The sequence below is a fragment of the Budorcas taxicolor genome, chromosome 18, assembly GCF_023091745.1.
Source record: "Budorcas taxicolor isolate Tak-1 chromosome 18, Takin1.1, whole genome shotgun sequence".
Lineage (NCBI taxonomy): Eukaryota > Metazoa > Chordata > Mammalia > Artiodactyla > Bovidae > Budorcas > Budorcas taxicolor.
In genome coordinates, this window is record NC_068927.1 from 48862405 (window position 1) to 48887688 (window position 25284).

The window sequence follows — 25284 nt, forward strand, 5'->3', positions numbered from 1 at the left end:
ACTATATGTTTAGAGGAATTTTTAAAGGTCATGTAAATATATGTAAACTACTAGACACAATTTTTTTTAATTTAGAAAGTTAAGTTTATTTTCTAAATGAATCATTTTCTTAAATGATTAAAATTTGAGAGTAAATGAAAAGCGCTAATTGGAAAAAAAAATTTTTTTAAGTCACGTCAGACCAGATAATTATACAGGCTGCCCCCTGAAAGAACAGAAAATCCTATGAAAAAGTTGTTCACTCATGCTAAAAGACTACCATAATTCTGATAATAAAATTAGATGTAAAGTAGCCCTTGAACAAAAAATTCCAGGATAATGCCACTTATACATGAAAAAATAATATGATAGTCAAATGATATTTACTCAAAATGTTTAACTTCTGATCTGGATAGGTGGTAATTCTACAGTTTAAACAACAGCAAGATATGATGAAAACGTACCTTCTCAATTTAGTACTTGATCTATTCTACTTGCACTTTCTCAGTACCTTTTAGTATTACATGAGTTAGGAATGCTGAATATGTGTATTTATATTTAGTGCATTTATAATTCAGTTATTTAGCAGTAGTTAAACAATATTAGGGAAGAGTCATTCCCTCCTGAATCACTGTCTTTTATGGAATTTCACAACTCATGGAGAAAATGAAAATTTTTATTACATGGCTTTATTATTAATAAACCATTCACGCTGACTGAATTATTTTTAAGGTAACAAGTACACCAAGAAAAATAACATTAAGAGCTCTCTGGACATCCGTATACATTTAAGTAGGAGGCGTTCCTTTTTTCTTTGACCTAGACTGCCTTGTTGAGTGTATTATCTTGCTATCTCATTGAATTACTGAGGTACATGCTTCTTGAACTCTGTTGATATGTTTGCGGATATTGATAATGTCTTCTCTAGTCTGTCTTATAGGTGACAGAATGGCCCTTAGTTTTTTCCTAACCACCATTCTTTGCAGGAGCCATTAAACTAGGACCATTTTGGGAAAGAACTTATTAATAATTAGTCTTAATACAACTGGATAAAATGTGGGGGGGGGGATTAGATTCATGCTAGGCAGTATAAAATAGGATAAATTCCCAACAAAAGGTCTAAATATTTTTAAAGGAGGGGAAAAAAATGAAACTTTATTACAGGAAAACATGAGTGAATTCCTTTACAACTTTGGAACTGAGATATCAATAACTGTGATTCAAAAATCCAGTAGAAATGAGGAAGAAGTCAATTTTTTATAGAACTAAAGCAGTATCAACAAAGATAAAGGAAAATTGCAAATTAGAGATATTTGCAACTATACCACAAACTCATATTCTTAAAGAGCCTAGAAGTTGAGATGAGAATATAAGACCACTACACTGAAATAACACTTTATACCAATCAGATGGACAGAAATCCAACAACTTATTAAAATATTCTATTGGCAAGACTGGAAAAACAAGGACTCTCACATTGATGAAAATGTAAAATAATAGAACTAATATAGGAGAGAACTGAGCCATGTCCATGTGTTTTATATATATATACCTCAAGACTGAGACCCTTGCTTCTAAAGATACACTGGTGAAGTTACAAAATGTGGTATTCACAATTTTTAAAAAAAATGCTGTATGTGAGTGAAGCAGGCTATAAATAAGATGTACAACATAAGCTAGCTGAATTAACTTCATATTTATCTAACAGTGGGATATCATGTAGCTGTATTCTAATAGGGAATTATCCTCAGGATACATTAAAGAACATAGGTATGTGGAGAATAATATGTATATTATTCTAATATTTGTGAAAGGAAGAGAGGAATGCTATATATGCCTATACTTTCAAAAATAATCAAAATGAAACAACAGTAGGGAGAGGGCTCTGTCCCTGCCTCACAGCATGAGAATACAGTCACTAAAGGGCTCAGCAGCCAAGGATGTTAGAAGGCGGCAGGTGCGCCTGTCACACCCCCACAAAAGCGCACGTGCACACAATCCGGCGCTGTGGAAGGTAAAGGGTATTAATAACCTATTTCACTTTACTCAAGTGGCTCCTCAGAGGTTCTATAAAACCTCAGAGGTTACCAGAGCTTGAGTCTTGCAGTGATGCCTTCAGAGAAATAGAAGTCCAGGACTGAAAAAGCTACAGAAGTCTAACAAGTAGTGTCTAGATTTCTCAGACAGAGCTCTGGCTCAGATGCGGTGACGGTGAATACCGGGTTGCTGCTCAAAGGGATTCAAGGATGTGATGCTTGCTTTATGGTCGTGGTGGGTATGTGTGTCCGTGTGTGTGCATGGGCGCACATACAAGTATCCTCTACTGGGGATGGGAAGACTGTGTTTGAGTCTGAGAAATGCTAGTGGATAATCATATAATCTATCTGGGATTGTTTAAGTGTCTGGGGATGGTGTGACTATAGCTTTAAGGGTGAGGTCTGTGATTAATCAGTCTATGACTATTTTATAACTTGTTAATAAAATGATTTTTCTTTATTTGCATGGTTCTGTACTTAGATTCCTATGAAATTATAGAAGTGTTAAGTGAAAGATACATGGGGAGTTCATTTGTAGCAGTGAATGTGCACATAGTATTATAAGAATGGGTATGATTGTGTCATCATGCAGCTCTGTGTAATAGTGATGTCTTTAAGCTTCAGTGTCCTCGCCTGTAAAACAAAGCTAACATTCATACAGTGTTGTCCAATAGAAATTTCTGAAGAACTGAATCACATATTCAATGTCTGTGCTATCCAGTACTGTAGCCACTGGCCACATTTGTCCACTGAGCACCTGAGATGAGACTAATTTGACTGAGGGATGAAATTTTAAATTTTGTTTAATTTTAATATATTTAAATAGCTATTGTGTTGAAAACCGTGAAAGTGTTAGTTGCTCAGTCGTGTCTGTTTCTTTCAGCCCCATAGGCTAGATTGCCAGGCTCCTCTGTCCATGGACTTCTCCAGGCAAGAATACTGGCATATAGCCATGCTCTTCTCCAGGGGAACTCCCCAACCCAGGGATTGAACGCGAGTCTCCTGCATTGCAAGCAGATTCTTTATGGACAGTCCATGGGGTCGCCAAGAGTCATGACTGAGCGACTTCACTTTCACTTTTCACTTCCATGCACTGGAGAAGGAAATGGCAACCCACTCCAGTGTTCTTCCCTGGTGAATCCCAGGGACGGGGGAGCCTGGTGGGCTGCCATCTACGGGGTCGCACAGAGTCGGACACGACTGAAGCGACTTAGCAGCAGTAGCAGTAGCAGCAGTGCATTGTAAGAATGAGTCTGGAGACAGTGGTAGAGACATCAAGGGTTTATTGAACAGGGAATCTTTCAAGTCTGAAGCAAAGTTCCCAGGGTGATACCCCGCTGTGTATGGCAGACAGCAGGCAGGACTTACGCAGCAGTGTTCACTCTGGGGGAAGGAGGAAGTTACCTATTAGAGGAGGAATGGATGTTGGTGGGCTTACCAGTTTCCAGGGAAACCAGTAGAGGAGCACTTCGCTCGCTGAGCTATGATTAACAACCGTCGACAGCATGGTGATCAACTAGCATAGTGGCGCCACTGTGTTCTTGATCTCTGAGAGAGCTGTGCGCCATGACTTGAAGCAACATCTTAGTTTCCTGTCCAGGAATTGGATCTGCATAGCCTGGATGAAAACCAGGAGTTCTAGCCATTAGACCACCATGGGCTAGAGGCTAGAAGCAAAATTGGTCTGGCTCTTGCCCGGGTTGAAAAATGAATTTCTCAAGGAGGCAAAAACTGTAAAAACAGGTACAAAGTTTATATTATTAGAGACATGGCACAATTAGTGGGCAGGAGGCCTAACTTAGCTGTCCAGCCCCTTGGTGGTGCTCTGTGCAGGGCTTTTACCGTGCTTTTACTCCCAGAACCTCAGAAATGGCAGTTGGTTTCGTATCCTGTTGTTCATAATTGCCCCAACTGTGCACATGTGCAATTATTTTTAGTCCCTTATAGTTTGTTATTATGTTGCTCAAGGAGATGTTTGTCCTGGTGCAAGCACTCTGGTAGAGGGATCCAGGTCCCAGCCTACCTTCTGGAGAAACTGAGGCAAGGGACAGCCTCAGTGGTGACCAGCGGCAGTGTCAGAACTACTGCGTATTCAGAGCTGTGAACCCAGACATCTCGTACTCTACTTTCTTTGTATGCCTGTGAAAGTTGAAAGACCAGCATGGTAGTGGAGACTGGATTTTGACCCATCTTCAAAAACACCAGATGTCTCATGCACCTCTTTCCCTGGCGACTGCCATTCCCCACAGAAGGCACGTGAAAAGGAGAGAATTGCTGCTGTACATGAAAAAATCAAATTGAAGAATTTGTACTTCCTCTTTGTTCCATGAAATGCATTTCATTTTTCGGTATATGGAAACAGCTGGTGTCCCCTTGAAACAGTTTCACTGATTTACCCCTAAGTCTTCCTTCCACAGGGAAAGTCAGAGGTTCTAGGCACAGATCCCATTCCCCAATGCACCCTAATAATTAATCCTTCTGATTAATTATTTACATTATGTAAATAATTCTTCCTGTTGGCTTTTTGTTAAACATTCTTTGGGTGTAGAAAAGCAAATCTGGAGGATTACAGACCATTATTTCAGACAATCTCTTATTAAAGAAGAGAATATACCTGCTTGGAATCACACACTGGATATTCTTAATCTTCTACAAAGGCTTGTGATCAAAAGCAAATAGGGTAGGAGATGGTTTGACTCATTTCGATCAGTGACACGGACTTTGCTTTGTGAAACTGTTAAGAGTAGGAATGCAGTCAGTGGTTTGAGAGGTCTGTTTCAACTAGGGTGGGTACACCACCACACCTCTAGATCAGAACACCTAACACTGGAGTTTTGTAGTACTGACCAGGTCTAATTTCTGGTTTGTCTGCATAACTTTGTTTCAGACTTCCTTTTTGTGTGGTGTGTGAGCAGGATGGTATAAGGGGTAAGAGCATAGATCTAATACCTGGGTTAAAATTCTAGCACTAACACTTGCTAGGTGTGTGAGCTGCTTCAGTAGTTTATTCAGCCTCTCCTTGTCATAGTTTTTCTCTCTCTTCTTTTCAAAATATTTTTAAAGACTATTTTTAAGAGAAGTTTTAGGTTTACAATAAAACTGAGAAGATACTGAGATTTCCCACATAGTGCCCACCCCAGTACATACACAGCTTCCCTCATTATTAAAAACCTCCACCAGAGTCCTACAATTTTTTTAAACCAAGGATTCACCCAAAGGCCATAATTTACCTTGTTGTACATTCTGTGGTTTGGGACAAATGTATAGTGACATATATCCACCATTCCAACCTCATAGAGTTTTTTTTTTTCCCAAAAATTTAATTATTTTTTGGCCACACCATACTGCATGCAGGATCTTCATTCCCCAACCAAGGAGTGGCAGTGTGGAGTCCCAACCACTGGACTGCCAGGGAAGTCCCCACAGAGTACTTTCATTACCCGAAGAATTCTCTATGCTCTGCCTATTCATCTCCACACACCCCTAACAACCACTGATCTTTCTGCTGTCTATAGATTTGCTTTTTTGCAGAATGTCCTATAGTTGTAGTCAGACACTATGTAATCTTTAAAGATTGACTTCTTCCACTTGGTATTATGCATTTAAGTCTCCTTCATGTCTTATCATGGCTTGATAGCTTATTTCTTTTTAGCACTGAATAAAAGCTCAAAATTCAGAAAACTAAGATCATGGCATCCGGTCCCATCACTTCATGGCAAATAGATGGAGAAACAGTGGAAACAGTGACTGACTTTATTTTGGGGGGCTCCAAAATCACTGCAGATAGTGATTGCAGCCATGAAATTAAAGATGCTTGCTCCTTGGAAGGAAAGTTATGAACAACCTAAACAGCATATTAAAAAGCAGAGACATTACTTTGCCAACAAAGGTCTGTCTAGTCAAGGCTATGGTATTTCCAGTAGTCATGTACAGATGTGAGAGTTGGACTGTAAAGAAAGCTGAGTGCTGAAAAATTGATGCTTTGAACTGTGGTGTTGGAGAAAACTCTTGAGAGTCCCTTGGACTGCAAGGAGTTCCAACCAGTCCATCCTAAAGGAGATCAGTCCTGAGTGTTCATTGGAAGGACTGATGTTGAAGCTGAAACTCCCAATACTTTGGCCACCTGATGCGGAGAGCTGACTCATTTGAAAAGACCCTGATGCTGGGAAAGATTGAGGGCATGAGAAGGGGACGAAAGATCATGAGATGGTTGGATGGCATCACCAACTCAATGGATATGAGTTTGGGTAAACTCTGGGAGTTGGTGATGGACAGGGAGGCCTGGCATGCTGCAGTCCATGGGGTCACAAAGTTGGACATGACTGAGCAACTGAACTGAAGTGAACAGTCCGTTGTCTGGAGGTATCACACTTTATCCATTCACCTACTGAAAGTCATCTTGGTTGCTTCTAAGTTTTGACAGTTATGAATAAAGCTGCTGTATCTGTGTACAGGTTTTTGTGTAAACCTAAATTTTCATCTACTTAAGGATCTTAATTGCTGGGTTGTATGATAAAGAAAGAGTATGTTGGACTTCCCTGGCCATCCAGTGGTTATGACTCCATGCTTCCACTGCAGGGGTCTGGGTTTGGTCCCTGGTCAGGGAACTAAGATCCTGCATGCTGCACAGCGTAGTCCAAAAAAAAAAAAAAAAGTCTGTTTACTTTTATAAAACCACCACCAAATTGTCTTTCAAGGTGGCTGTGCCAGTTTCCTAACCGGAAGATACCTACTTCATAGCATTGTTATGAGGGTTAGATGAGTTAATAGTGTAAAGTCCTTAGAATAGCCCCTGGCACATATTGAAAGCTCAGAAAACATTGCCTGTTATGTGGTAATTCTGGGTCATTCCCACTCAGTTTTCTGTAGATCAGAAACAATGACAGTGTAAACTTAAATACTTGTAGGTAAGAAAGTGAAGCAAATGCTAAAGTCATGTAGAATGTTCCTTGAAGACAGTTACCTTTGTTTATGGGTTTTCATAGTTTCAAGAGGAACTAAAGAACCTCTTGATGAGGGTGAAAGAGGAGAGTGAAAAAGCTGGCTTAAAACTCAACATTCAAAAAACTAAGCTCACGCATCCAGTCCCATCAGTTCATGGCAAATAGATGGGCGAAAAGTGGAAAGAGTGACAGATTTTATTTTCTTGAGCTCTAAAATTACTGCAGACGGTGACTGCAGCCATGAAATTAAGACGCTCACTCCTTGGAAGGAAAGCTACGAACAACCTAGACAGTGTATTAAAAAGCAGAGAAATCACTTTGCCAGCAAAGTTCCATATAGTCCAAGCTATGGTTTTTATAGTAGTCATGTATAAGATGTGATGAGATGGACCATAAAGGCGTCTGAGTGTTAAAAAGAATGGATGCTTTTGAATTGTGGTGTGGGAGAAGACTCTTGAGAGTCGCTTAGACAGCAAGATCAGACCAGTTTCAATATTCATTGGAATGACTGATGCTGAAGCTCTAATACTTTGGCCACCTGATGCTGGCAAAGATTGAGGGCAAGGGGAGAAGGGGGTGACAGAGGATGAGATGGTTGGATGGCATCATCGACTCAATGGACAATGGACATGAGTTTGAGCAAACCCCAGGAGATAGCGAAGGACAGGGAAGCCTAGTGTGCTGCATTTCATGGGGTCACAAAGAGTCGGACACAATTTAGTGACTGAACAACAATAGGGAATGCTGCTATGTTAGGGATTCAGTGTTTTTCTCTGCAGCGAGAATGAGCACCCAGCAGTGGCCACAGTCAGGTGACCCTAGTGAATGGAAGTCCATGTTGCTGAGCCCATGCATAATGTCCATCCCCTGCCACCACTATGTTCATAAACCCATTGGATGATAATGGGCAGGGGGTGACTGGGAAAAGAAACAGTTACCCACAGAACAGACCATCCTATCCACTTGATTATTAAATCCTCTGCTGAGGTCACCCTTCAATGAGCAATTACACAGGACACAAATAACTTCAAATGTTTTGCCCAGAGAAGCCTATCCACACTTCTCTTCCCCACATTTCACTGTCACCAGATTTCCAATCATCTTCCTTCCACCATTATTCCACGTCTTAATATCCATTCCCATACTTGTTCCCTGGATTTCTGTGTGTACAAATTAGAAAACTCAAGTAGTTCTTTTCAAGTGTAGCACACCTCCTCTCAGGTCACACTTTGAACTTCACCTTTAGGAGTCTGCTGGGACTTGAGTCTATTAGTGATGGGCCCAGAAATAAACTGTCCCTGGCAGGGACAGTTTCTGAAGAGTCATGTGGCCTCTACCTCAGGGTTATTATGCTTTCCAGGCAGTGCAGTGCCTATCCCATCAAATGGAGGTGGAAATGTTGCCTCTGGGTGGGGATGCCACTTCCACTGGTAAAGCAGACTCTAAACTTAGGAGTTCAATGTCCCCAGCATCATCAGGGTCTTCCCAATGTCTCCAAACCAACTTACAAGATGCTATTCTTTCCCAATCTATGCCCTCATTTTCACAGTATTTTAACACTATTTATTCAGCTGAGCATTTTCCAAATCTTTAGGTTCTGCTTCAGAAATTCCATCTTTTAAAGTCATTTCTTTTCTTGCACTTCATTATCATCAGCCAGAAGGAGCAAAACCACATCTTCAATTTCATTGCTTAGAAGTTCTACTTTCCGCAAAACATTAGAACACAAACACAATTTAGCCAAGTTCTTTGCCACTTTATAAAAAGAATGATCCTTCCTCCCATTTCCAATAATATGTTCTTCATTTCCACCTCAGAATGAACCAGAATGGTCTTTACTATTCATATTTCTACCAACATTTTGTTCCTAAATTATTTTCCAAGAAGACAGGTTTTCATTTCAGCTCTCCTCTTTTCTCACGTTCACCAGAATTACCCTTATCATTCATTATTCTTTGCATACATATCAAAATGTATGCTTTTCAGCTCTTCAGCTTTTATCCACTCACTATTCAGTTCCAAAACAGCTTCCATGTTTTTAGATATTTTTTAGATTAGCATCCATTTTGGGTACAAATTTGTCCTATTTAGCTTGGGCTCCTATAACACAGAATCACTGACTGGGTAGCTTATAAACATTTATTTCTCACAAGCGTGGAGGCCGAAGTCGGTGATTAGGGTGCTAGCATAGTTTTGGTGACTGTCTTCTCGTGACTTTTCTTTGTGTGTGTGTGACTTTGTTTTAATGAACATTTCCAGATTGAAAACTGTCATTTTCTTGTCCTGTCATCCTCACATGACAGGACAGGGTGAGAGAACTCACTGGAGCCCCCTTTTTAAGAGCACTAATCTCATTTAGGAGGGCTCTATACTCATGACCTAATTATCTTGAGAGGCCCCATCTCAATCCCATCACAGTGGGGCTTAGGATATCAACACATTTTGAGGAGACACATTCAGTCCATTGCAAGGCCCAAATGGTTTTACTGGAAAATTATACCATTCAAAGATTAATTAACACCAGTTCTACACTATCTCTTCCAGAAATTAAAAGGAGGCAATACTTCCAAACTCCTTATGTGAGGCCACCATCAACCTGATACCAAACGAAACAAAAAATAGAACAAAATTATAGACCAGTATCTTTCATGTAGACACAAAAATTCTCAAGAAAATGTTAGTAAATCATAGCAATCATAGCAAATCCAGCTATATATGTGTGTGTGTGTATGTATATATATATATATATTTGAAGTATACACTACAGACAAATGAAGTTTACTACAGTGATATAAGGTTTAATCAATATTTGAAAATCTATCATATTAACAGAGTAAAAAAAACATTATATTCATTGTATCAATTGGTGCATATTTCAAGTAGAATTTCAAGGAAGTATAGAGGATTCATGACAGTGTTTACAGGTAGCAAAGGGTTCTCAAAATTACAATGGGCTTGACAGGGGAGGAACAATCAAGTATGTGGTGCTGTCATAAAAATATGACTCCAGGGTAAAGATAAAGCCAACTTTCATTCTTTCTGTGAAAGAGCAGGGCTTCTAAGAATTTTAAAGTCTTTTTCCCACAGAAGCCTCACAGGAAACCCAATACAGAGAAGAACCTGTTGATCTTTTGTCTAACTGAATGAACCCTAATAAAAATCACAGAAAATACAATCTTAAAGAGAATTGTACTCAATGCACTGCAAGCTTGAGCTTAATAGGAAACAGTATAAAATTTTAAAAAGGCCTTTGGTTGCCAAAACATCTACAGGCCAAAAGCAGTCTGAGAAAATGACTCAGTAAACATAAGCTACATTTTATGAAGAGGAAAAAAAAAGCCCAGCATGACTCAGGGTAGAACCAAGACCTCAGGATACAAACATGCTACTTGACAGCAGAGACACACTTAAATTTGGGTTCTGTATTATGTAGTAATGCAATCCACTGAATTTCACAGCTTCCCAACTACAGCAGAGAAATGCTGTGAGGAATTGAGACGTTAATTCTTTTTTTGAATGAAGTATTCAAAACCTCATGTGTATTTTGCACTTAAGACCATTTTAATTTGTATTAACTATCATTCCAGTTCTCAGTAGCTCAGTTTTAAGTGCTCAACATGCTGCTAGCATCTACTTTATTAAATAACACCGTTCTATTCCACTGATTTTAAGAATAGCTGCAACTGCTCTTTTTACTCACTCCTGAAATATATGAAGTACTATGGGAACAGGTACTACAAGAGATGTAGCATTGGGTGAACTAGAGAAAATCTGGATCCTCAATCTTAATTTCCCAAATACCTTATAGCACATTTAATATCCCTATGTGTAGAACTTTAGCTACATCCGGAAGTTCTAATAAGTAGCCATTTACAAATACTATTCACTTAAAGCTGGCTATAATTTCATAGATATTTTATGATTTTAAAATGATGGAAATTTTCAAATACATGAAAATAGAGAAAATAGCAAAAACAAAATAAGCAAAAACCATGCACCTGGTTTATCTTACCATGACTTAAACAAGTTATCTATCCTTACTTTTCTTTTGCATGAGCATTTTAACAGTAATTCTACACATACCGTTTTATGTGTATAAACTTGCTAATTTATCTCTAAGACACTTTTACATAAACACAATGCTATCAGCACATCTAACAAGAACATAATTTCTTAATATTATCTAGTACTGTCAATAGTCCCATTTCCCCAACTGTCATAAAAATGTCTTTTGCTTGTTCAACTTGTGATCTAAATGAAAAACACTCATTCATTGTATTTGATTGATACATCTCTTAAGACTTCGTTAACATCTAAGAGTTCCACCTCCCTTTTTCCAATCCATTTCATTGAGTGAGAAGCTTGAGTCATTACTCTCATAGAATTACCCACATTTTATTGGTCTGCTTCCTGTTATATCATGTAATTTGTTCTTCTGTTCCTCGAATTTTCTTTAAACTGGGAGTTAGGTCTTGATGCTTAATTAGATTCACGTTAATATTTCTGGCAATGGTATGTCTTATTGTATCATACAAGGAGGCATAAAATGTTTTGTCCTATTTTTGATGAGATTAAAGTTGATCAGTGGGTCAGATGTTGTCAACCTGATCTATTCACTGGGAAGTTCATAGAGACCTTTCACCTAAAGGTCTTAACACTTCTACTGAGAACCGTGCTTAGATCCATTATTTCATTATGTCCTGAAAATTCTCTAATAAAGAACTTTACCTCATCAACCTCTAGTTGCCTTGAGCTATAGTTTATACAGGAAATGCAGGCTAAATCACTCCTCCTTCCTTCTGTTTATCAATGTCCAGAATGAGTTGGTACCCTGGCAACCTCCAAAGGTTGGTATGTACAGATGAAAGAACAGAGGTGGTAATAAGTAAGATCAAAATCTTTTTCACATTCACTCCTTTAAGAGAGTTTCTTTCTATGAATTTCTATCAGTTTCCTAAAGTTTAACATGGTTTGAGTGGTGATAAAACACTGCTGTGTATTCATTAATTTAACCTACTCTTCTAAAACCTCTTGTTTTAACTTTGAGCATGAAGCAAAAGGGATTCCTACATTCAAACACTTCTCTTCCAGATTTATTTTCTAATGCTCCTTAACACAAAATTCACAATGGGTGGCTTTCTTATAACTATTTAGTGACATTATGAACTCGCTGATGGTAAGTAAGATGTGAATGCTGCCTAAATGCCTTCTTACATTCCTTACATTTGTATGGTTTCTCACCAGAATGAATTCTCTGATGTTGGATAAGAGATGAATGAAGTCTGAAGGCCTTTCCACATTCCTTACAGTCATAGGGTTTCTCACCAGTATGAATACTCTGATGTTGAGTAAGTTGGGAGAGCAATCTAAAATTCTTCTCACATTCCTTACACTTATAAGGTTTCTCACCAAAATGAATACTCTGATGTTGAGTAAGTTGTGAGAACAGTCTGAAGGCCTTCCCACATTCCTTACAATCATAAGGTTTCTCTCCAATATGAATACCCTGATGTGAAATAAGTTCTGAGTAACGACGAAAGAACTTCTGACATTCCTTACATTCATAAGGTTTCTCACCAGTATGAATTCTCTGATGGAGAGTTAGATGATAGGCACGACTAAAGGTCTTCCCACATTCCTTACAATCATAGGGTTTCTCGCCAGTATGAATTCTCTGATGAAGAGTAAGTTGTTGCCGCACTCTAAAGGCCTTCCCACATTCCTTACAGTCATAGGGTTTCTCACCAGTATGAAGTTTGTGATGTACTCGAAGGCCTGTACTGCACAGAAAAGCTTGCCCACATTCCTTGCATTCATAGCATTTCTCAGCAATATTAAGTCTTTGATGTCGAGTAAGGTGTGCATATTGTCTAAAGGTCTTCCCACACTCCTTACATTCATAGGGTTTCTCACCAGTATGAATCCTTTGATGGAGATTAAGTTGTCCTCGCACCCTAAAGGCCTTCCCACATTCCTTACAGTCATAGGGCTTCTCACCAACATGAATTCTCTGATGTACACGAAGATCTGCACCACATGTAAAGATCTTTCCACATCTTTTACATTCAAGGAGTTTGTCAGAAGCATGAATTCTCTGATGTCGACTAAGGTGGGCACACTGTCTAAAAGCTTTTCCACATTCTTTACATTCATAGGGTTTCTCGCCTGTATGAATTCTCTGATGGAAAGTAAGTTGCTGGCGTACTCTAAAAGCCTTCCCGCAGTCCCCACATTCATAGGGCTTCTCTCTACTGTGAATTCTTGGATACAGAGTAAGAGATGTGCGTTTTCTGTTCTTGGGCATTTTTTCAGAGGTGGGTTTTTTCACTTGCCTGAAATATGCCTCATGAGGACCCTCTTGTCCCTCAAACTTTTTATATTCACAATCTTTCCTGAAAAAAGAGTCTTCAAGGCCACAGCTTCTAATTCTTTCCATTATCTTCCACTGAGAGAAACTCATTTCACAAATATCCTTTACTTGAAATAACTTTTTAGTGTCATATCTGGATTCCAAATCTGAAAGAAAAGAAGATAAAACACATGCTATTTTCTTCTAGAAAAAGTAAACAAAGAAGCAAATAAAAACTTTATAATAGGAAAAAAGAAAATAAAGTCCAGTTGAAATAAATGTGCTTAAAAGGACTTTAAAAATTAACATAACTTGAGAAAAGCTAAGACAAATAAAGAAAATGACGAGTTAAGACCAAATAATTCCGAAGTAAATAAAAGTCTGAGATCTCTACCTAAACTTGTTAATGATTTCTTTTTCAGTAAGAATAAAGTACAAATACTTTATTATGAATAACACAGCATTTGTTTACCAAAAGATGCCATTTCAAGCTGTAGACCCCTTTACTCCCTATGTCTGTCACACTTGCCTCCTTTCAGACACTAAAATATGTCACAATCTTTCCATTTTTTAGAGCTTTTTACTGGCTATTAAATCTCCCAAGAATGCTGATGGGTTCTCCACATGGTTGGGTTCTTTTCATCCTTTAGATATCATGATAAAAATCAGAAAAGCTATCTGTGCTGACTTCATCTAATTTATATCCATCATTTTCTATCCCAATAATTTACTCCCTGCTTCTTAGCACTTTTTCAATTCTGTTGTGATATATTCATTAATTTTCCAAGTTTTTATCCTGTGTTCTCAACAATTTCCCGAGAAGAAAAAATCTTTCACTTATCACTGAATAAAAAATCCATAGCACAGAGAAACTATTTATTATTAAGTTTTCATAATTAGTTAATAGTAAAAATATATATGTTGCCTTGCCTCCAATCTTACACCTTTTTTTAGCACTTTCTATAGAGATGGGAGACAAAGCACACCAATGCTATCTCAATCAAATACATAAATGGAAAAATTTCTTTACATCTGCTCATCCCTCCAGTGGCCTCTTCACTTTCATGTGCAGATATCTCCACTTCAGCTCACTGTCTACACAGCTGTAAGTGAACCTCACTTTTGCAACCAAGGTAATGAAAGGTTCTACTTATTTATCTTCAAGTTTATTAACTATACACATGTATATTACAAATATGCAGCCCATTTTGTTTCTTCATACCCTTTCCTATATTCTTCCTAAAGGCATCATAGCCAGTGCCATTTAGTTACTGCCTAGAAAGTATATTAGAGATTTTTCAGTCATAGCAACAGGTTTATAAAATAGTAACATGCTAGTAAAATTCTGAGCAAAAAATGTATTTAAAAACAAAATCTACAACATTATTTTTCATATGCATGAACTAGAAAGAATCCAAGTATTCATTAACAGAAGAATGACTGAGAAAAGTTATATAGATATGGATACAACACAATAGGAATAAACTGTAACAGCAATAAGAATGAATAATCTACAAGTACACACAACAATATGGATCATTCTCATTAACATAAGGGTGACCAAACAAAGCCAGGCATAAAATAATATATACTATATTATTTCATTTTTATAAAGCTCATAAACACTAAAACTAATCTATGGGCTTATTAAAAGTCAGGCTAGTAGTTAATTTTGATAGGGAGGAATGACTGGAGAAAACTAGAGAGGAGCTTCTGCTGCTGCTGCCTCTGCTGCTATCGCTTCAGTCGTGTCCGACTCTGTGCGACCCCACAGACGGCAGCCCACCAGGCTCCGCCGTCTCTGGCATTCTCCAGGCAAGAACACTGGAGTGGGTTGCCATTTCCTTCTCCAATGCACGAAAGTGAAAAGTGAAAGTGAAGTCACTCAGTCGTGTCCGACTCTTCGCGACTCCATGGAGTGCAGCCTACCAGGCTCCTCCGTCCATGGGATTTTCCAGGCAAGATACTGGAGTGGGTTGCCATTGCCTTCTCCGAGAGAGGAGCTTTTGATATCCTACTAAAACTATTTCTGAATCAGTATACTGATAAACTGGGCATAATTACTTTGTGAAAATTCAATGAGCAGCATATTATGATTTCTGTTTTTTGGATCTATTTCAAAAAGTTTACTTTAAAAGGATATAATAAAAAGATGTTAAAAGGCAACAATGATTTAAATACTGTAGATAATTTGTAAGCAGAGACAAATTAGTGAATGTCACAGAAGATACTCTGATGAAATCTGAGTATCTTTCTGCCTCATTCCGTCTCCCATCCCTCTGTTCCTTCCTCCTTCCCTTCCTCTTTCTCTTTCTTTTCTCTCTCTCTCCCCTACATCTTCCCTTCCTTCCCTTACTCTTTCCTTTTCTTTCTCTCTCTCCCTCCCTGTCTATCTTCCCTATTCAAGAAAGCAATGTAAAACTAATGTAATTTTGTAAAAATTACTGGGAAAAAAATTTAACACTTCATTAAGGTAAATACGTTATAAATGATATATAAAATGAACAGTAATTAGCTAGTCATAACAGTAGTAAATAACTAGGTAACTACAAAGGCATGACAGCTGTTATTAAGATGGTGATTTCAAACAATTTACTTGCAAATTAAAAGTCAATGATTTAAAGGAAAATAATAGTCAAAATAAACACTGAAGGCCCAAACACTGGTAAGAAAAATGAGAAAGTGTATACAGCACAAAAGCCCATACAAACTGGTATAAGAAACATTAAACAATGGAAAAAGTAAGAGAATAAAGGAAGTGAGCAGACAATGCACAAAATAAAAAATACAAACACTGAGGGCAAAATGTCCATATTCACTCAATTAAAAGAAAAAAAAGTAGAAGTTACAATACTTACCCTAGAGAATTTGAAAGTTTTAAAGAACAAACAAAACATTCCCAGTGTGGATATAGTGAACCTGAGACTTTTTTTTAATTAATTAATTTTTAAATTGAAGGATAATTGCTTTACAGAATTTTGTTGTTTTCTACCAAACATCAACATGAATCAGCCATAGGTGTACATACGTCCTCTCCCTCTTGAACTTCCCTCTCACCTCCCTCCCCATCCCACCCCTCTAGGTTGTACAGAGCCCCTGTCTGAGTTCCCTGAGACACACAGCGAATTCCCATTGGCTATCTATTTTACATATGGTAATGTAAATTTCCATGTTACTCTCTCCATACATCTCACCCTCTCCTCCCCTCTCCCCGTGTCCATAAGTCTGTTCTCTATGTCTGTTTCTCTATTGCTGTCTTGCAAATAAATTCATCAGTACCATCTTTCTAGATTCTATATATATGTGTTAGTATACGATATTTATTTTTCTCTTTCTGACTTACCTCACCCTGTATAATAGACTCTAGGCTCAGCCACCTCATTAGAACTGACTCAAATATGTTCCTTTTTATAGCTGAGTGTAATATTCCATTGTGTATATATACCACAAATTCTTTATCCAATCATCTGTCAGTGGACATCTAGGTTGCTTCCATGTTCTAGCTATTGTAAACAGTGCTGCAGTGAACATTGGGGTGCATGTGTCTTTTTCAGTTTGGGTTTCCTCAGGGTATATGCCTAGGAGTGGGATTGCTGGGTTATAACTGAGACTTTTATGTGGCTTCCCTGCCTGACATGACACATTAAGACTTTGGCATGCTGAATATTCACAACTAGGAGACTATATTACAGTTGACCCTTGAACTGGAGTAACAGGGGCCAATACCACCCCTCCACTGAAAATCTGTGTATAACGTTACAGTTGGCCCTCCATACCTGCAGTTCCACACCCACAGATTCAACCAACCTCAGATCATATAGTACTGTGCATGTGTGCTAAGTCACTTCAGTCGTGTCCAACTCTTTGTGTCCCTATGGACTGTAGCCTGCCAGGCTTTTCTGTCTATTGGATTCTCCAGGCAAGAATACTAGAGTAGTTTAGTTTGCCATGCCCTCCTCCAGGGGATCCTTCTGACCCAGGGATCGAACCCACATCTCTTACACCTACACTGGTAGGTGGGTTCTTTACAACTAGCACCACCTGGGAAGCCCACAGTACTGTAGTACACATTTTTTTTTTTAACCCATGTATAAATGGACCCATGCAGTTTAAACTCATGGTGTTCAAGGGTCAACTGTATAAACAACTGAACTGTAATCTTACAATTTCTGTAAAAAGTCAGCCATGATTTTTCCCAAATTCGTTTATGCCTGTTCTTTGCCCTTCAAGAAACTAAAAGATAGCCATTTCAGTCAATCAAAACTAGGTTCAGTGCTTTGCTAGTTCTGACATAGATACACACTGCATTGTTTCAGAGTAGACAGTGAGAAAATAGTAAAGATTGATGGAAAACATAAAAATTCATGAAGGACTCTGCACACAGATTGCTTTACAAGTATCTTTAGATTCTTGTTCTACTTTAAATAAACTGAAACTGGAAATTATAGCCTATGCACTATACATGAGATTTAATCAAGAAAAAATTGGCTGGCCCAACACTGAAACAAAGGACAAACTAAACATCAAAAGACATATACAAAATATTTAACTTCTCAAAATAAACCAAATACTAGTTTGTAGTCTATTGAATCAAAGGGCTTTATTCTAGTAAATGATACTAATGCAAAAGCAAAATATTAGCCTACCTTAGAGCAATATAAAAGGAGAAATGTTATTTCCATTGGCAAAATACCAACTTTAATTAAAAAGAAAATAAGGAGCTAATTACCTGGTCATAAAGTTAATTTGTTTCCTGAGATGATGTCTTCAATAACTTTGCTGATACAAGACGATATGAATGTAGAATATTTATGACAGAAGCAGTTTTAGTCACATTAACACCAGGGTTAATGTATCCAGAGATCTGTAAATGTTAAAACCTTATAACCAAAGAACTGTACTTCTGAAAGTCAAAACTGATTAAATAGTAAATAATCCATACTGAATTCCAAATAATTTTCACATTCTGCTAATTTTATTGCTAATTTCATCAAAGAATAAGAAGCAATGGAAAGAAAAATGATATTCTCCCCTTTACCATGTTATCCAACCACTTAAGTGCATATTCTTATCATATGCATTGGTTTTCCTTCATAAATTGGCTCCTACTTCTACTCATTTACTGAAAGTCACTGCTTACAGAAATCACCCTCTCTCTTGATACCATCAGTTTTCCTCTTTGAAATCATTCTCTTCAGCCTATACACAGTCCTAATACCTCACATCTTAAGATACTTTCCCTGTACCCCATGTGTCTGCTTTTATGGAAAAATTCCTCTTAAGTGTTACATACATTTATTTTCACCACTATCTCACTTTCTTTTCCTTTTATCTCCCACTAACTTTAAAAGAAACCAAAATTTTATTACAGAGTATTTCTAACATACACAAAAGTAGAAGAGTAATATTAAATGTACAAGTTATCTATGGACCAGACTCAACAACATCAACCAAGCCCAATACTGACCTATGCAGACCCTCATCCACTCTCCGCACATTGTCTGAAGCAAGTCCCAAAATATATTTTGTAATCACTTCAGGATTTATCTCTAAAAGGATTTAAAAAATAATTAGAATACCATTACCCAAACCTGAAAAAATGAACAGTAACTCTTTGCTGTTGTTGTTCAGTTGCTAAACTGTGTCCAACTCTTTGTGACCCCATGAACTATAGCACACCAGGCTTCCCTGTCCTTCACCATCTCCCGGAGTTTGCTCAAACTCATGTCAACCATCCTCATACTTTTCTGCCTCTTTCTCCTTCTGCCTTCAGTCTTTCCCAGCATCAGGGTCTTTTCCAATGAGTTGGTTCTTTGCCTCAGGTGGTCAAAGTACTGGAGTTTCAGCATCAGCCCTTCCAATGAATATTCAGGGTTGATTTCCTTTAGGATTGACTGGTTGGATCTCCCTGCTGTCCAAGGGACTCTCAAGAGTCTTCCCCAGCACCACAGTTCAAAAGCATCAATTCTTTAGCCCCAGCTTTCTTTATAGTCCAACTCTCACATCCATTCATGACTACTGGAAAAACCACAGCCTTGGCTAGACAGACCTTTGTTGGTAAAGTAATGTCTCTATTTTCTAATATGCTGTCTAGGTTGGTCATAGCTTTCCTTCCAAGGAGCAAGCATCTTTTAATTTCATGGCTACAATTACAATCAGCAGTGGTTTTGGAGCTCAAGAAAATAAAAGTCTGTCACTGTTTCCATTGTTTCCCCATCTATTTGCCATGACGTGATGGGATTGAATCTTAGTTTTCTTGAATGTTGAGTTTTAAGCCAGTTTTTTCACTCTCCTCTTTTACCTTCATCAAGAGGCTCTTCAGTTCCTCTTCACTTTGACCCTATAGCATTTCTCATATTCTGACTGTATTCCCAAGATGTAGTAGAACATGTTCCTCTATCTTTCTCCAATAAATTAGTGGTTGGCTAACTCAGAAGCTCCATCAGACTTAGGCCCACTTCATAGGTGATACTGTATTATTTCATTTGAAGAAATACAATCTGACTGTCTCTATTTCTGTGATGTTATCAGCATTGATGTTCAGTGTCTAGATCCAACAGCTTACTAGAGGTTCCAAACTGGTAATATTCTAAGTCTACAATCCTTCATTTATTCACTGAATACTTTAAGAAAAACATGAGCTTCCCCAGTGGCTCAGCTGGGTAAAGAATCTGCCTGCCCATGCAGGAGACATGAGTTTGATCCCTGGTTTCAGAAGATCCCACACACCACAGAGCAACTAAGCCTGTGCGCCAAAATCACTGAGCCTGTGCTCTAGAGCCCATAAGCCACAACTACTAAGCCCACACGCCACAACTAAAGCCCGCTTGCTTAGAGTCCGTGCTCTGCAACAAGAGAAGCCAGGTCAGTGAGAAGCCCATGCACTGCTATGAAGAGTAGTTCCCACTCACTGCAACTAAAGAAAACCCGCATGCAGCAATGAAGACCCAGCACAGCCAATAAATAAATAAATAGATCTTGGGGGGAAAAAGAATTTACAGAATCAAGTATATTTTATGTGGTTGTAATACATTTCAGTTATGTATATAGATGCTTAAATGATTCCATCGTTTTTTACAGGCTGAAGAGCCTCTGCCAACTGGTTCCTCTTCCTTGACTACCCTATCTAAATTACCCAACTAACCCATCATAATTCCCCATATTCTTACTTCCTCACCCTTCTTAACAATATTTAATCACCTCACGATACTAATCCATTTGTTTACTATATGATTTCCCTACTACAATGTAAACATCATGAAAAGAAGGCAATGAAGAAATATATACCTAAGAGGCAAAACACAAAAGATGATCTAAGTAGAAATTAGATGCAAAATACAAGTAAAATGGTGGTCACTGGGGAAGAAAGCTTTCCCCCACTGAAATGAGAAGGAAACAGGACAGTGAAGAAAGAAGAGATAAATGGAAGTAGAGATGAAATTTCTTTGGTTGTCCATGCTGAGATCTAAGTTTTCTTCTCAGGTGTCAGGTCTCTCCTTCATAATCAACAACTAAGGACTGTGTTTCTTCCCAACCTGCAGGGATATGCTGTGCCACAGCAGCTTACCCTCCCCTGATAAGCACTTACTCACCTAGTCTCCATCTTCTTTTCTCATCCCTCACAACCATCCAGGGTTCTTTCCCTTGCTCTAACAGAGTAATTACATCCGGCTTAGAAATGGAACATCCTCCTTGAAAAAAAAAGAAAATAATAAAAAAGTATAAAATTGACCAAGGCTTTAGAGCAAAGAAGAGTAATTGGACTGAAAAACATTCATATTAGAGTTACTTGAGGATCACAAGAACAGAGAGGTAGGAATATTGTCTTATTATAATTGCCAATTGATACAGGCTTTGTCTCTAGAAGTAATCATTGAGAGCACTGGCTTCAAATCCTCCCTCTGTCACCTGAGTCACTTATAGGCTCAGTTTTTTCAGTTGGAAAAATAATAATATATACTCATAAGTAAATAATAATATAGCAAATAATATATTAAAATATATAAAATAATAATGTATACCCTGGAGAAGGAAATGGCAACCCACTCCAGTATTGCCTAGAGAATCCTGTGGACAGAGCAGCCTGGTGGACTGCTGTCCATTGGGTCGCACAGAGTCGGACACGACTGAAGCAACTTAGCATGCATGCATACGACTGAAGCGACTTAGCATGCATGCATGCATGCATTGGAGAAGGAAATGGCAACCCACTCCAGTATTCTTGCCTGGAGAATCCCATGGACAGAGGAGCCTGGTAGGCTGCAGTCCATGGGGTTGCTACGAGTCGGACACAACTGAAGTGACTTAGCAGCAGCAGCAATGTATACCCATTAGATTTTTGTGAGGTGTCACTTAAGTTTCTGGATGAGTACCTAGTACATACTAAGCACTATACATGTTCATTAGGTACTATTTTTGCTTTTATTTAAATATTTGCTAGGAGGAAAATAATTTGTTTCTCACCAATATATTCACCCAATGTCAAATGCAAAGTTCATATATATTAAACTTTATATCATAAAAGTTAATGTTTAAATCAATTAAAAAGATAACATGTTTGTTGTAGTAAGTTGAATGTGTCCACTTGAATTTTAACAAACTATTGATTTAACCCAGTATCATAGACACTGTATCAACTTTTTCAATAGGTTATGTACAGCCAGACACCTCTGTCTTCCTACTCACACTGCAGGTAAGTTAATAGATAATAGACCATCTACAACAATATGAAAACAGACTTCTTTGAAAATGGTTTTGCTCTGAGTGTCTTAAGAATTTATATCCAACTGTCATTAAAGAGAAGCAATTATATAATAGAAAAGGCAAAGGAAAATGTAAAGGCCAATGATTTACGGGCGAAGCTGCTGCTGCTGCTAAGTCACTTCAGTCGTGTCCGACTCTGTGCGACCCCATAGATGGCAGCCCACCAGGCTACCCCATCCCTGAGATTCTCCAGGCAAGAGTACTGGAGTGGGTTGCCATTTCCTTCTCCAATGCATGAAAGTGAAAAGTGAAAGTGAAGTCGCTCAGTCATGTCTGACCCTCAGCGACCCATGGACTGCAGCCTTCCAGGCTCCTCCGTCCAAGGGTTTTCCAGGCTAGAGTACTGGAGTGGGGTGCCACTGCCTTCTCCAATGGGGGAAGCTAACGGTGCTATTTAATAGTTTAGCAGCTGAAGACACCTATTCTGAAACTACAAAGCAGGTAGTCAACTAGTTTTCAGACAGCCAGCCCTGAAATTCAGTCATGTGAATTTCTACATTATTTGACACAGAGGGCTGGATGGCATCACCGACTCAACTCTGGGAGTTGGTGATGGACAGGGAGGCCTGGCGTGCTGCGATTCATGGGGTCACAAAGAGTCGGACACAACTGAGCGACTGAACTGAACTGAACTGAAACTTACCCAGTGACACCAAGTTGCTATAATTCTCTAATATCACATCTCTGTATAAATTCCTCTGATTTGAGTTCAGGCATTCCCACTCTTCCTGAGAAAAGTCCACAGTCACATCTCTGAACATCACCAAATCCTGAAATGACAAACCCATGCTTTATTTGTAAAATTACTTATTTCTGTATAGGGCCATATGCCACATATTGTCTCTATTTGCGTATCCTTCCCTTTCCCTTCTTTTTTAAAGTAATTCTTTCAGAAAGTAATTAACTCATAGCTTGTGCTAAAACAGGACATGGGTTGACTCTGGCTCACAAGCTGCACTTTGCCTACTACTCCTATAGACAAAGCTTCCTATATACTGTGGTATACCTAGTTTACTCCCAGATATGCACAGGTAGTTAATCAAAGTTTCACTAAATCATAGCAATATTTTCTTAGATCAGTCTCCCACAGCAAAAGAAATAAAATCAAAAATAAACAAATGGGACCTAATCAAACTTGAAAGCTTTTGCATAGTAAAGGAAACCATCAATCTTCTATTGATGGGCACAAAAGAAAACAAAATGAAAAGACAGCCTACTGAATGGGAGAAAATATTTGCAAATGATGTGACCAACAAGGGGTCAATATGCTAAAATACCAAGAACTCATACAACTCAATACCAGGAAAAAAAAAAATCAAAAAAATGGGCAGAAGACCTAAAAAGACACTTTTCCAAAGAAAACATTCACATGGCCAGAAGACACATGAAAAAATGCTCAACATCACTGATTATAAGAGAAATGCAAATCAAAATCACAAGGTATTGCTTCACACCAGTGACAATGGTTATCACCCAAAGTCTACAAGTAATAAATGTGGAGAGGGTGTGGAGAAAAGGGAATCTTCCTACACTGTTGGTGGAAATGTAAATTGGTGCAGCCACTATGGAGAACAGTATAGAAGTTCCTTAAAAAACTAAAAATAGAGCTACCATATGATCCAGTAATCCTACTTCTGGGTATATAACGAGAAAATAAAATTTGGTCTGGAAAAAATTCTTTAATTTTATGCAAACTCTACTTTTTAAAACAGAGATCCAATTTCATCACTATATGTATCATTAGCATTTTCCCTTATTATAACAAACCCTTTATTGAATATTTTAAACTTACTACAAAATAGTCCATTTTATAGATATGTTGGCCTTAATGATTACATTTAGATATTTCTATACTTTTAAATATGCTAAGTTATATTTACAATTTAAGTTATACAAAATTTCTAAAGCTGCGATGTCTAACATGCTATCTTAGACAAATGTGGTTACTGAGCATTTGAACTGTAGCTAGTACAAATTTAGATGGGCTATAAAATACACACCAGATAGTGACTTTACAAAAAAAAAAAAAAAGAATGCAATATATCTCAATAGTTCTTATTTTGGTTACACTTTGAAATGATAATATTTTGCTATATTGGATTAAATAAAACACTAAAATTACCTGTGCATTTCATTTTTACTTTTTAAAATGTGACACTAAAATGTTTAAGATTATGTGCCTTGCATATTATTCTACACTTTTTGTGAGACTGACATGAGACCTACTGTGCTAAGAATGCGCTAATTTTATATTTTTAATATTGGACACTGCAGCTCTAAAGTGTTCTCCCGTCCTGAGTTTCTCATATCAGTTGTCTCCCTCAAGGGACTACATTTCTGCTTTATCGCTGCTCCAGACAAAGACTGAACACATAGGAGACTGAATAATTTGGTCAACTCACACATGGACATGGATGGACAAGAGAGGGGCACACAGGAAGGGCCAGGCTGTCTGGCTCCATCCTTCACTAGAATGGGAACATCTAGGAAGAAGCTGTTGGATGGGGATCTGTTTGGAAGTTTCAGGACAACTAATGAGAATATTCACATAACCTGAAAAAATTTACAGCATTCCAAATAGAGAAAAAAACCAACTTACATGAGCCATGATTTCAGAGTTGCAAGAAAATGATTAGTTTTTCTCAAGGGTCATTTACTGAAGAAGCAGAGTCCACAGACAGAAGCCAAAAACTGGAGGAAAAGTATGAAGCCATAAGAACAAAATCCCAGAGCCCCCAAATTTAAAAAACTCACATGACTTCTCCATTCCTACATGCAACACCCCTCCACCACCCCTCCCAACACAGAGACAAGTTATGAAAGGTAAAAGCTAATTAATTTAGACAAATACATGCCCTCCCCAAAACAACAGGAAAATCACTGCACAAGGATAGACATGGAGAAGACTCTCCAGAAGAGAAGAACATTTCCAGCTGTTTTGGCAGGAGAGATTCCAGGCAGTCCTCCACCTCATTGAGGCTGATCTGGACTCAAGGTTAGGCTACCCAGACCTGTCCTGAGCAGAGATCCATCTCCCCTCATTCCCAGTTTTCCCAGCTAAGAAGTGGCTACACCATCTAAACCAGAATATCCTTCTCAGACTCAGGAATCTGGCTTGCCTACCCAACCCTGAAGACAGAAAAAATTATAGAGAAGAATTTTCCAAACTATGCCACACATTGGAATCACCAGCAAATTTTTTTTTAAGAGAACT

At 38.2% G+C, this 25284-nt stretch overlaps 1 protein-coding gene across 1 annotated transcript in view; it reads right to left on the bottom strand.

Moving 5' to 3' along the window:
- The window catches only part of LOC128063941 (uncharacterized), a 211251-nt gene extending 186528 nt beyond the window's left edge, over nucleotides 1-24723 (bottom strand). Inside the window, 4 exon segments of the mRNA XM_052656771.1 lie at nucleotides 12126-13474; nucleotides 20900-20998; nucleotides 22714-22840; nucleotides 24670-24723. Coding sequence (XP_052512731.1) covers nucleotides 12126-13474; nucleotides 20900-20998; nucleotides 22714-22840; nucleotides 24670-24723 — 1629 coding nt within the window.
- Between the last annotated feature and the right edge of the window lie 561 nt (nucleotides 24724-25284).